At 34.5% G+C, this 14432-nt stretch overlaps 1 protein-coding gene across 3 annotated transcripts in view; it reads left to right on the top strand.

The window, feature by feature from the left end:
* Window positions 1–14432, top strand: part of RFX3 (regulatory factor X3) — a 290506-nt gene that overhangs the window by 234788 nt on the left and 41286 nt on the right. For all 3 annotated transcript variants that reach the window (XM_027105786.1, XM_027105787.1, XM_027105785.1), the window contains 5 exons: window positions 2701–2822; window positions 4560–4672; window positions 8530–8645; window positions 9083–9237; window positions 13228–13325. In XM_027105786.1, coding sequence (XP_026961587.1) covers window positions 2701–2822; window positions 4560–4672; window positions 8530–8645; window positions 9083–9237; window positions 13228–13325 — 604 coding nt within the window. The remainder of the gene's footprint in view (window positions 1–2700; window positions 2823–4559; window positions 4673–8529; window positions 8646–9082; window positions 9238–13227; window positions 13326–14432) is intronic.

Here is a 14432-nt window from a genome sequence, read left to right as displayed (position 1 = left end):
GTTTCTGGCTTATAGAGGTCCTATTCTTGCTAACCCAGGCAAGCAAGAATGGATACACATAGTGCATCTTCGCCCAATCCATTCAATCTTTCACTTTGTGACCCTTACTCTGACCTTAGAATTAGACCTCTCATTTTACAATTCTGACTGTATTTTCTTTTTTCTTCACCTCTCCTAAGTAAGATTTGTTCTTAAATACTGACCTGTACAGTTTCTCCAGAATTAATCAACTTATTTCCTTTTCTTCTACAAGCTAATCTTGATGTATTTTCCATCTCCTGTATAATAGAATGTACCTCTAATCAGTCCTTCCCACTCAATATCATTATTATTAAGCATAATCATACATTAATTGTAATGTATTGTGGCTTTGAGTGCTTATTAAAAAAATCTCTTTCTCGTTTGGAACTGCTGCTGTCTACATCTTTCTAAGGAAGCAGATAATTTTGCTTGCAGACTACAGGCTTGCTAAGCACTATGTGCAAGTAGACAGTGACATAGCATCTGTCAGATGTCTATATGTCAGTCTAAGATGAATATATGTCATATCCTTTTACAGTCCTTGATATTTGTGCCTATTAAACATCTGTAGTATATTAGATGCTGTGCAGGATAAAGCATAGCTGGGCAAAGTCTAATAATTACTGTCTCATCCTATACTGAAAGTTAATATAATTGAAGACTATAGGAAATACTTCCATTTTTCTCTTCTCCAGAGTAAATATTTCAAATCCCTTTAACCACTTTTGTTTATTAACTCCATGAACCCCAAACTCCATGAATGTAAATGAAGAAACATGGTTAAACAATTTTAGCCTCTTTTATTAGCAATATAAAACTTCACAGCTGAAAAAAGGAGGCTAAAATCAAATGAAACCTGGAATGGATCAATGAGGACAAAAGCGTCCCTAAATACATTCCCTAAAGATAAAATCATTCAAGTCTTCTAGAACAGACTGGCTAGCAACTGCTGCCCCACACAAGTACCCCAAGTTCTTGCCTCACAAAGATTTTTTTTTTTTTGCCTCTGTAAGATGATTCTTTAAGGAGGAAAAACAAATCAGGAAAACATTCAATTTTTTAGAAATGGCACTTCTAGCACATCACAATACTAACCCTTGTGTTATCTCTTGGTGTGGCCCCAATTGAAGAGTTCTTCCAGATTTTTTTTCCATTAATGAAAAGAATAGGTTTGAGTTCTTTTATATCATTAGAAAATAACAACCAACATTTTGGTCGTACAGGATCAGCACTCAAATGATAACAAGAATGAGTGTGTTGTACCCTTTTTTCACCCTGTTCATCTTCTAACTTTATTTTTGCTTTTCATATAGTTCTTTGTGAGATGCTGTCACATAAGAAATACATGTAAATGTCATTATGAGTGACTTTGCAGTTTTTCGTGGAAATTTCATTTATCTAAGTCATAATTAATAACATTCAAGATTGAATCATTTCCTAAGGCAACCTCAGCGTTAGTTTGTGCAGTGTTTCACCAGGTCCGTTCATTTTCTATCTGTTGTCAGAGTGCAGGCATCTTTGAGTGTATCTTGTTCATGTAGTGGGGACATTGTTACTTACAGTAACTTCATATTAATGATACAGTTAACTTATGGTATCAGTGTACGAGTCAAGTATCTGGATGGTGAGAATATTAGGTGGTTCTGTTTATAAATATAATTAGAAATGGGAAAAAATGGAAGGACAAACAACATAACGTGCATGATGATATCTCTAGGTAATAAGCTCATTGTAGATTTTAACTTTTTCTTGCGTTTATCTGTTTTTTTAAATTTCTAAAATGAAGAAAAATATGAAATCTCAGAGAAAGAAGAAATTATAGTTGCTGCTTATTTCTTACTTTGCATTTGCTTATCCTAGGAGACTTACCTATGCATTCTTTGTATGCGGTATTTCTCTCCCAAGCAGTCTTTCCCTTCTTGCCCGTGCTGCTGAAGCATATTTTCTCTATTTTAGCAGTATGGAATGTTCATGAGTTTGTATAACGAGGACCTAAATATAAATACATAATTGTAGCTGACTTTGATTCTTTTTATTTTTTAAATTTGATAACCTAGGTTTGTAGATGGATTTTTGCATGCATTTTGCTGCAAGCTGATGCTTATGGTCTTTGTATTTGCAGATGTGGACAGGAGTCAAAGGAGATGAATGTGTTGATATGCATGGGAGGCTTTAGGTGATATGAAAAACAGTATGGCAGAGTTTGTAGGCTGAATCATATTTTGGAGATATAAATTAAATGAAAGCCATTCATTAACATTTCTCAGGCCCAATGTCCTAGATCTTAATTCAGATTAACATCCCAATGTATTTAACATGTTTCTCCCTTGATCCATTGGCCATTAAAAGTTATGTTCAAACTGTGTATTAAAACTATAATCATGGACATCTTTGCTACTGCTGTCCAAAGAAATACCTCATAACACTTTCATTCTTAGCTAAATTTCTGAATTTTCGAAAATGGGTCCCCTTCCTAAGCCCCTCCCCTTCTTTTTCCTTTTTACAATTTAAAAAATTTCTTCATCCTAACTTTATGAGACTGTCAAGGAAGAAACTCTTACAACTATCATAAGACATTAAAGAAGACAGAACAAAATTGAATGCCTTGGGAGTTTTGTGTAGTACAAAAAAGCAAGGAATAATTTGGTTTATTTGTTTTTTCCCATCTAATATTTTTAGGTACAAGCCTATGCAGAAAGTGGATGGGGTTGCAGATGGTTTCACAGGAAGTGGTCAACAGACAGGCACATCTGTTGAGCAAACTGTAATTGCCCAAAGTCAACATCATCAACAGTTTTTAGGTATGTTAAGGTGTAATGCATATTAGTTGCTATCAGGATTTTGAAAACAAGAGAACAACAGTAGTGTTTTCTCCAAGTACAATGTCTATCACAGATGTTAATTACATAGATTTTTTTTGTGTGCTGAAACTATGCACATTATATGATAGTTCTAGTTCATTTCTACTTTTTCATAGAAAAAGAGCTTATTTTTTAAAATCTCAAGCTATGTAGAACTTCTAAATGCATCTGAATTAAAGGCTTATTTCTATGAAATTGTTTTCCAGAATTTGTATTAATTGGGCATTTATGATCAAAATTGTGTGGTAGTTTCAGTAGTAACTTGAAGTGCCAAAAAGAATTCTCATTTCCTGCGTATAAAGTTGCATATGCATATAGTCTCAGATTAGAAAAAATTATTATAAACTTTTAAAAAGTAATTTATTCTTTTAAATTGATCACAGTATTTGCTACTTTTGTAGTTTTATAGATGGTATGCATGTTTCTTGTTATTTAAAGAGTTAAGGAAGTGGAACTTGAACATTTTGCATATTCCTGTCGTAGCTAAAGGTGCAAAAATGGCACTTTAATTAACAGCTCTTCTAGAGATGAACATGCATAGTTTCGGTACAACAGATCAAGATAAGTAGAAGCTCTCAGAGAGTGCGTGTGTGTATGTGTCTGTGTGTGTGTATATGTGTCTATGTGCACTTTCTGACAAAGACAACTGAAATGTACTCTGGGGTCAGAATGGCTACTGAAGTTGAAAGCATTATGGCAGCATTCCCAAACTAGTGTCCTCAAGTATATTCTTGTAGACCCTTGAGCTCTCAGCAAGAATCTTTATGTTTTTTATTTTGTGTCCTTATTTCAATTATAATCTTAAAAAAAAATAAAAGCATATTCTGGATTACCTGGAAGACTAGAACGAATACCGTTCTGCAATTTTAGTTTCCACATTTGTATTTGAATTTATCATAAGGTTGGCACCAAAGTGTATTGCATTAATTGTCCAGAGCCAATGAGAAAAGAACAGAGAGAGACTTACTGTGTAAATTATGCCTTCATACCAAGGGAAGGCTAAATGATGTCCCAATGCTCTGTGTAGAGGAAAGTTTCACAGCTCATTTGAATATAGAAGCATAATGGGAGAACCAGCCATCATGAAGTACGTGTTGGTATAGGGTTATCAAACTCAAAAGATCCTGCGCTGCAGCAGTCAATACCATATTCATGTTGCAAGAGGTAATTTAGTTACAGGACAACAGCATCATCTATCATATCAAATTAATGTTGTTAAGTTTAATGTTATTTTTTTAGGTTTCTTTGTACTTATTTTGTAGGTCTTTTGGTTTATGATTATATGAGAGGTATAAGCATAATAAGTTTAAAGCTAGATTTATTTTTATATACCTAAGTAATATAATGATAAAAATAACTAAAATTGATACTGGCCAGCTCAAGGTATTTTTCTTATCAGAGGGGTCCTATATTGAGAGACACTGAGATGTGTTATTTCCAATATAATCATAGTGAAAATTTAGTTTCTCCAGAATTTTAGAAGTATCCTCTCTATTCTTTGGTGCTGCTGCTGCTGCTAAGTTTTGTTTATAAAATACTAATATGAAAAGTCCTTGCTTTTTGGACCACTGACCTTTAAATTTTTTTCCTTTTTAATCTTCTTAAATTTGCCCTCATTAAGCTGTAATTGGCACCATCCACAATAACTTTTTTTCTGTTGTGTTGTCATGGTAACAGATGCATCTCGAGCACTTCCAGAGTTTGGAGAAGTTGAAATCTCTTCTCTGCCAGATGGTACTACCTTTGAGGATATCAAGTCACTGCAGAGTCTTTATCGAGAGCACTGTGAGGTAAGTCTTTTCAAACACAGTCGGACACGTGCTAAGTTTTGCCAGGCAACTTGCTAAAGCAAAATAATGAAACATATTCCTAGAGGACAGATAAAGTTACTTCATATTTCTTTGAGCACTAATAAGTTATCTTTTCTTCATGTCTCGGGGAGAATAAATTTTACTTTCCATCTTCTTAGCCTATTCTAATACGAATCCTTTGATGAAGCAATTCCACTTCTAGGTACTCCTTCTAGAAAAATGCTTACATGTAGGGGAAGAGATAAGTGTACAGGGAACTTGTTGCATTATGGTTTTTAATGAAAAAGATTGCTTATAACTTCAATATCTAACAGGGAACTGAATAAATAAAATATGGTATGATCTATAGAGTAGAATGCTATGCAGCCATTAAAAAGAACAGGCAACTCTAAGTGTACTTTTTGGAACAAGCTTCAGGATTTGTTTTTAAGGGAAAAAGCAAGATGTAAAACAGCAAGTATAATATATTATCATTTGAGTGAAAAAGAACATGTTATATACATCTCTCCAGAAGAAAGAACAAAATATTAATGCTGGTTGCCTTTGGGAACAAAACTTAGTGACTGGGAGTCAGGGGAAGGAGACTTAATTTTCCAATATACTCTTTTTACCTTTTGAATTTTACATGATAGCTGTGTATTTCTATCCAAACTATTTTCTAGAAATGTTTTATAAAGCACTTTAGGTGTTCCTTCCAGGGATCATTGAGGCTCTAGTTTTGTTTGTTTTGTTTTCATGGTTAATTAAGTTTTCTCTCGGTGTTTTCCATCCCTACTCCTACTCCCTTTCTGAGTATCCTATATCAAAATTGGCTACGTTGTCTCCAGGAGGTGAACTCTCTCCAAGCCCGCTCGTACCTGCAGCTCACCTGGTAGAAAGAAGATAACAGATTGCAATAAGAGTCTTCTAAAGTACCCCTCCTTTTGAAAGAGGAACTGTTTAGAACTTAAGTAGCTTTATTCCAGGGCTATTTATGATCTACTTAGAAGTAAAAGATAATCCTTGGGCAGTCCTCCTGACTGCTGACAATGCAGTATGCAGTGAGAAGTCTCAGCTCATAACATTCACAGATTTTTTTTCCCACTCCAGAAATAAGAACTGCTTGAGTGAATCTGAGTACTTGTCAGGGGTGCCAGATTATTAACAACCAAGGGCAAGTTCTCTCTTTATTAACAAACTGTGTGCCAGAAGTGTTTTTCAACATGTCCTGCCAGTTTGTTGTTCCCAACATTTCTTGTTATGATGAAAAACACTTACTATCTGTTTCTCTTTGACTGCTTTTCCCAATATTAGAGAATTTCTGGATGATCCTTACCTATCTAGAAAAAAATTTCTCTTTCTTTCTGCATGAATATCATGTATATTCAATGAAGATTTACGTAAAGATTCTCTAATCAGTTTCTCATTTCTCTGTGTTCAGGTGAACCTTGCTTCAAGCAACCCCGCCTACACAAATATAATTTGGATTGTTTTCAGTTGCTCATATTTATTCAAAATATAACTTGGAGCATGATTATTTACATTACTAAAGAATATACATTAAAATTAATCTAAATGAAAAATTCCCCCAATAAGATGAAAATATTCTTTGGGTTACAAAATTTTCATTAATTGTCAGGAATACTCTATATGAAGAGATATGAACATATATAGTAATTAATCTGCATGGGAAATGGCAGTTCATAGAATGATCCTCATTTATTTCGGAGTTACCAGTGTTCGTGCCATCTCTCATGGGGCATAAAGACATATATGAAAAGGAAGAATTCTAATTATTTTTTCCTGTCACACTTCCAAACTTTTCAAGGACAGGTGCCTGAGTCTCGGATCCAGTCCTGTAAATGGTTGTTTGCCCTAAGCCAGTGAAATACAGATTATTTTAAACTATATTTGGCATACATTTTAGTTTGAACATATTTAAAAGTGGGTGGACAAATGATAAAATGTTTTATTCATTTGTAAAACTGACTAAATGTGGCTGATATGAATGTCCTTTTCAGAAGAATTATTTGAGATTATTTCATTTGAAGAGATACTTAATTTAAGGTGCACTGAATTTGTGACTTGCCTTATTTTATTTCATATTTCCTATAATTTATGTTTTTTAAGAAAGATTAATGTACCCATTTTGGCTGTTATTTGGAATTTGCACAGTTGGCTTATCAAAGATATTTTGGAAGTATCACTAGTTATGTAAGGAACAAATATAATTTTCTACACAAGATGCTCTGACAGTCATTTTTTTCTTTTAATATATGCATAGTGTCCTTACAGCAATCTCATAGCTAGAAATATGTAAGGTATTATATCAGATATTACTAATTGCTTCATTAATAGACATCTCTCAGAATGTGCCTAAACTACATTTGGGAAAGCAGCTATAATAATTTGCCTCCTGAGAAGGTTTTGGGTTTTGCCTGGGAGCAAGGACATCTGGATGCCTTTCCTTCCACGGCTTGCTTTTGTGTTTTTATTGTTGCTGATATTAAAGGGTGAGGAGAGTGTTAATTAATTAGTCCCCTTCCCTCCATTTTCATTTTCCAACTACCTGCAACATTTCCTACTAGTTCCCAGAACGTGCCCCCAAACAGATTTTGCTTAATACTTGAATTGGTCTCAGAGTGTTTTTGTATAGAACATCAATTATTCTCTGTATCATGCACAGGGCCAGATCTACACGGGTAGCACAGACTCCAGAATTACAAAGTTACAGTTTCCTCTTTCTGCCTTAAATGTTCAGATTGATTCTCTCGATTGCCCCTTGCTGTCTCTTAGCTTCTAATAATTTTGCAGATCTTGAAGGGACTGTTTTACGTGTTTTTATTCTCAGTGCTGATGACATCAAACACATTATACTGAGGACTTGTCTTTTATACTGAAAATAATCACAGAATCACGTGATCTTTGTACAAACAAGTTTTGGTTTTATGACTGCTTTTTATCTGAAGGCGAATTTGCAGACTAATTGCAATGGCAGGGTGAAATTAAATATCATCAAAAGTTAATGAAAGTGGCAAATTTTAGCATCATCAAAAAAATAAAAATGTCCTTGATGCAGCTGGAGATCTAAGAGATAAAATTAAGGAGGAGGAGGTGAGGGCCCCACCCCCGAGGTTAGAAAAGGGGATAGTCTTATAGCTTCTCTCTAAAGGGTGTATGCTGAGAGAGGATTGAATGTAAGCCATTCTGTAACCACAGAGAGGTGCTTGCTGTGCTTTTCTTCTGCCAAGACAGGCACTACCCTCTGGAGGTCAGCCTGACTCTGTAGTTTCTGCCCTCAGCCTCTGCTTGGCTAGGAACACTCCAGAACCGATGGTCAGCAACCCTAACCAGAGCTGATTGAGCCCTAACTCCGTCTGCCATACACAAGCACCTCCATACCCTTCTCTTCTGCTTTTTTTTTTTTTTTTATGGCTAGTGGACACAGCTAGTCCAGTAAAGACTGATGTGAATTGAATGTATGTTCTGTGTCCCTGTGGATCTGAGAATAGTAAGGGAACCGGGGAAGTAGTGGGTTAAGGAATGAAAGAAAAGTTAGGGAAGCAAGCATAAAAATGGAGAGAAAAGAGAGGAAAAAGTAAGGGTGGGACGTGAGGTCATTCTGGGGGGAATACAAGTTACCCTGCTTAATCATTTAAGAGTTATTTCCCCCGGTTTTTTCCTAGCTAATCTCTTTTGTTTTCCCATTTCCATTGGCAAAATTTAGTCCAGTTTTACCATATTAATTTATGAACCCAAAAGTATCTTTATATTTAAGTCTTGTTTCAGTATGTACTTCTCACACATCCCCATAAGAAATTTTGTAAGGTAATATCAATAACCATTTTGTTTTTTAGGCAATATTGGACGTTGTTGTGAATCTTCAATTTAGCCTGATAGAAAAATTGTGGCAAACATTCTGGCGCTATTCTCCCTCTACTCCAGCTGACGGCACTACCATTACTGAATCAAGGTCAGAATCAATATGCTTTTCCAATTCATTTTCATGGCTGAGTAGATGTCACAGCTAACAAATTAGAGATATGTATACCAGTTGTGAACCTTACCTGATAACATTAATTGAATAGATTGAAATAAACCACAAACTACTCTTTTGAGGTTTCAGCGTGTGTATTATAGCTCCCATTTATATTGACTTGGGGGACTGCAGTAGAACTATTTCATCCTCATGGAATTAGTATCATATCTGCCTTTCATACCGTCAGAAAGTATTAACGTGCATAGGCAGCTCTGGGGGAGTGTTATATATATCCAGCCGTGTGGCACCAGGGCAATGGTGGTATAGTTCTAACCTCAGTAATATTTGATAAACTAAAACTATTTTTAAAGTCCATTTTCTTTTTTATCCTCATTTGCCATCTATTCATTTGCTACATTTATTCACACCAGCAATCTGAGTGAAATAGAAAGTCGACTTCCGAAAGCAAAGCTGATAACTCTGTGCAAACATGAGTCTATCCTGAAATGGATGTGTAACTGTGACCATGGGATGTACCAGGCTTTGGTGGAGATTCTCATCCCCGACGTCCTTAGACCTATTCCTAGTAAGTTAAATGCAGACAAGTACGGATGCTTTTGTTCTCATACATTCCACCCAGGAAGTTTTGGGTAGTGACGTTGCAAACTAGAGTGATTCTAATCTCATTAAATTTGCCAAATAGAAAACATGCAACACAGAGTATTGCATGAAAGCAGCCTAGAGCAAAACTGTAGTAAAAAGGGAAAAATTCTCTGTTTTTCAATCTTTCATTTTCTTTTTGACAAAAAAGACAACCTATAGATGTGACAGCCCCAATGACTAATTGCAAGAACACTCCCAGGCCAGTCAACCATGTGAAAATCATTCTACCCAAGGAAAAGGTTTCCTTCATAAAGCCCTGAATTTTTGAAATCTGTAATTGCTAGACCAGCCTCTTTCATGTTTGCTTTTGATTTGAAATGAATTTATCTTGGTTTCTACTGAAGTTGAATTTCTTTATAAAAGCATTTACTTTGTCACCGACATCACGTTAAGAACTACAAATGCAGTTTCCATTAACAGTAATGGTTAGCTGGCATTTTGAGAGAAAAATCAATGTACCTGCACTAGCAGTGTATTCCTGCCATGAAGCAAATAGGAATTACATAGATAAATTAGATTACTTTTTTAAGTGATAGTGTTTTTTAAACTACCCTGTTGCAAACAAAGCTATTTTTTGCAAGTGTCAATATAAAAGCCATCATGGATACTTGTGTTAGAGACAGTTGAAATGATTTTAGGTCTACATCTTTATGAGCACCTACTGGTAACCTTAACTTTTAAAGATATGGAACAGAATTGCTACTCTACAGTGACATTAATAAGGTAAAAGCAATCTTTTAGCTTGTAAAATTAGCAGCCGTGTACTCAAAGTACACTCTTCACAGTTAATTTGTGTTAAATTATTCCAGAAAATATTTAAATAGGGATTTAGCAAGAAATGGTGAAGATACTAACATTTGTATGTTTATACTTTCTTTTTTAAAATATGATAACAGTGGAAGATATGAGTTATTTCATATGTTCCCTACCAACTTAAAATATATGCTTAGACATACATTTACATATAATATCAATGAACACACACATAAACATACATAAATTTATATAGAAATTAGTTTTTTAAAAATCCAGCTTCCATGGTCTCACATTTTTATAAATTACTAATATTTTCTACCCTATCTGCACCAAGTTTCCTGACTAAAGATTGATTAAAAGTGATGTTGTCATGGAAAATTTCAACGTGTAAATTCTCTACTGATTTATGTTCCAGAATCTGATTTTCCTGTTTTTGTCTTGCTTCCTGTGCTCTGAGTGATAATCTCTAGAGATGTTTAAGAGAAGTTGCATAGGGTAGTTCATTAGCCTATGACATCTTGCCACCAACATAAATTTCTCTCATGAGATATAAGAAAAGGTGTCAGTGAACGCTTTCTTTTTTGAGGCCAGTCAACAACATCAGTGTTCATTAAACAATTCTAAAATCTGTTGCTTTTATGTTAGCATCACAAGACTTTAACTTGTAAACTCAGCAGTTCCCTAAGTTAAATCACGTATCAAGTGTAGTTGGCTTTAAACCCCAGAATTTTTAAGCACACAATACCCATGACCTTTGTTTTTGGCAAATTTTGATTTGAAAACCGTTTTATTTTGTCAAGTAGTTTGCCTCTGCATTCAGACAACTCAAATTCAGGAATTATGAATATAGTTTTACAGTTTCTCTGAAATTACAAGATGCATTAAGGTGCCACCCTACCAAGTAAATTTGGAATTTTAATTCCTGTTCTATAACAAGACTTAACAAAAATAAAGCTTAAAATACAGTGTAGATCACTATCTTCTGATTGTGCATTTTAATATTAATCGTAAGCAGGTTGAGACAAGTTAGCTTTAGAGTAGTTTTAAATTTCTAAACATCCATTCATGAGAAAAAGTTGTCAATCTGCACAATTTGATCTGACATGAATCCCTATAGAGAGAACAAACTTAATTTTATTTTTGAAAATTTAATTTTCCTGGCTACTAGTACTTCACTCTACCATTTACTGTCCAGATGGGATTCCTTTTTTTAGCCAAAAAAGTCTGCATATCACACTAATTTAAAGTCAGCTTGAAGCTACTATACTCTAAAATACATTTATCTGAAAATGGGGAAAAAAAAGTGAAGTGTAAAAAACTGTGTAAGAACTCAACTGGTAACACTCAAATGTACAATTTATGATTATAATTAAAGGTGACCCAAAATGTCATTTAGTACAAAAAAGGAAAAACTTACAATCATTTGAGATACAAAGCATATCTTTTTATTTTACAATCTCCCTAGCATTAAATGTGTCTAAATAAAACAAGACCCATATTAAATTTTTTTAAGTAACTTTTCTCAGTTCTTGTTTTTTTCAGATTAAATAATTATTATATATTAATTATAGAAAACTACATAATACAGATAGCCAAATTGAATCTTATACAGAATTTTACTGAGTTTCAAAGAGGGTCTTTAATTTTTTTTTCCACTGTTTTTCATTTCCATTCATGCCTGCCCTCCATGGTTCCAGTACATAATACAACAGAAAAATATTTTTCTTTCTTTTTTCTTTTTGGCTGAAGTGAGAAGCTTTGGAAATTTCAAAAAATTAGTTCTCAAGAAATTTCCAGCTCAGTGTTTCCAATAGATGATTCTCATGGTTAAAAGTCTGCACTTCTTGAGTGTTTTTCCTAATCAAAATGTAGCCATCTCAGTTTCTCTTCTGTCATTTGACCACTTAAAGAAATAATTTTTAAAAATTAGTTGTTTTTATTATTGGAATAGTAAAATTTATATCTTTTGCATTTAATTTGAGTAAGTTAATTATTTGTAACCCTGCTTTAACAAAAGTAGTAAAGAAGCATGTCAGACTCATTTGAGCACAGAAAGAAAAACCAAGGAATTTAATCCCATCGTTAACATTAATATTCTTGGGAGCCTTGGACAAAAATGTAACCTCTCTGTCTCTTATTGTGGACTACCAATTGTAAGACTTACCCACATTATAGGGAACCCACAGGGATTTATTTTCTGTTGTGGGTGCTTCAAACACTTACTTATTAAATGTCTAAAACTGCTCCCTACACCGTGGAGCCTTGAGCACAGGTGAAGTAAAATGCTACTGACTGAATTACTTGTTGAACAAGAGAAGAATTCTGTTTCCTATTATACAGCCATCTCAATAAGCAGATCCGTTCTTATAAAATAGTCATAATCACCCCTGTTAACGGAAAATGCTTCTAATCATTTTATGACCACCATAAACACTACTCTCATGGGACCTATCCCTATTCAGGTTTTAACAGAGATGTAAAGAGTATGGAATGGACTGTTTTAGGAATATCTTAAGAATATTGGCCTCTGTGACAGCAATTGTATTATCACAGTGATCTTTTATCGCTACCTGCCAGTGAAATGGAGAATAGTTACCCAGAAGTATCAAGGCAGGCAATTTTAATTTTACCTTACTTTTCAACATGAGTGAGAGATATCTACTCTAATTGACATGTTCTAATGTAAAGAGATGCATAGAGAAAAAGAGAAAGCTTTGCATTATTTTCTTTTTAACTAAAGAAATGAAAATAGGTTAAGAGCTTGAAAAAAGTCAAGATAAAGAATTTCTAAAGAAAATACTTAGCCTTTGAGCACAAAGCTGTTTTTGAAAAGAGTGTTTTGTCTAAGATAAAAAAATTCCATAAGTATATTCACAACTGGTATATGTTGCTATAAGCAAAAATGTTTGAATGTTTTCATTTCCCAACAAAGTATCATAAGTATCTGGGAACAAAATAGCTTTAAAAGACAAGCCCATGATATAATATTTGGATTCTTTCAAAGTTAGGAATAATGTTAAATAAAGTCTTGTCAATGAGGATAATATAAGCTCTGTGCTATTTCACATGTTGTGCTTGCATGTTTTCCCTTATTCTAGCATAAAGATTAATGTTCTTTGGTATCTTTTTCGTTCTGCTTTTATTCTTTAACATTTAGGTGCCTTGACCCAAGCCATTCGAAATTTTGCAAAAAGCCTTGAAGGTTGGCTTTCCAATGCCATGAACAATATTCCACAGAGAATGATACAAACCAAGGTACACTTTTATGTCCTTGCTTTTCCTTTGTGTTTAGGAAATCGTTATGAACTATGAATTTTAAATCTGTCCTATCAAATGATATTATGTAGAATATTAATATTATAATAAATTAAATCTTTTTAAATTGATTTTTGTATTTGTATTTTATAACCATGTGGTAAAGAACTTGCACAAGATATGTTGTTTGATGATGCTCTTTCCAGAGAGACTAGAGAAACATTTTAGATGTGGTGTATTTATCAGCCCTTTTCTAAAGTGTATATTTAAGATTGCTTAATTTCAGTTATTGAAAAGAACAGCCTAGGATGTTCAAATAGTTTCCATTTGAGTTTTAGAATTTTTAGGTCCCCTACTATACTCATTGTATTCCGAAATGTTCATGTAAATTAATAACCATTTGCTTTTCAGGATGTTTTGGTTTTTTAACAGTGGAGAATGCTTTTGTGAATCAAGTAATCATTTTTTTAAAATAAATTTATTTTATTTATTTAATTTTGGCTGCGTTGGGTCTTTGTTGCGGTGTGCAGGCTTTCTCTAGTTGCCGCGAGCAGGGGCTACTCTTTGTTGCAGTGCGCGGGCTTCTCATTGCCGTGGCTTCTCTTGTTGCGGAGCACGGGCTCTAGGTGCGTGGGCTTCAGTAGTTGTGGCTCGTGGGCTCTAGAGCACGGGCTCCGTAGTTGTGGTTGGCGGGCTCTAGAACATGGGCTCAGTAATTGTGGTGCATGGGCTTAGTTGCTCCACGGCATGTGGGATCTTCCTGCACCAGGGCTCGAACCCGTGTCCCCTGCACTGGCAGGCGGATTCTTAACCACTGTGCCACCAGGGAAGCCCAAGTAATCATTTCTTAAAGAGAACAGTTATATCATAGTTGATGAGTATATTTCAGGAATGTGGATTATTTAGCTAGAGATATGAATTCTCCTCTCCACTTTGTCCCCTACTAACCATGTTACTTTAGGTTAATCTGTGAACATACATGACAGATTGGACTGATTCTGTCTAAACTTTGATAACAAAAATCACATTTGTGGCCTTTTGTCAGGGTCTGTATCTACTGTCAGATGCCAGCAATATGCCTTGGCTTTCAGTTTGAGAGTGTAATTG

The sequence above is a fragment of the Aethalodelphis obliquidens genome, unplaced genomic scaffold (genome assembly GCF_003676395.1).
Source record: "Aethalodelphis obliquidens isolate GAN/ISIS:26980383/991018 unplaced genomic scaffold, ASM367639v1 scaffold7, whole genome shotgun sequence".
NCBI classification, from domain to species: Eukaryota; Metazoa; Chordata; class Mammalia; order Artiodactyla; family Delphinidae; genus Aethalodelphis; species Aethalodelphis obliquidens.
The sequence above is the reverse complement of the archived record's forward strand: the minus strand, read 5'-3'. Positions and strand labels throughout refer to the sequence as shown.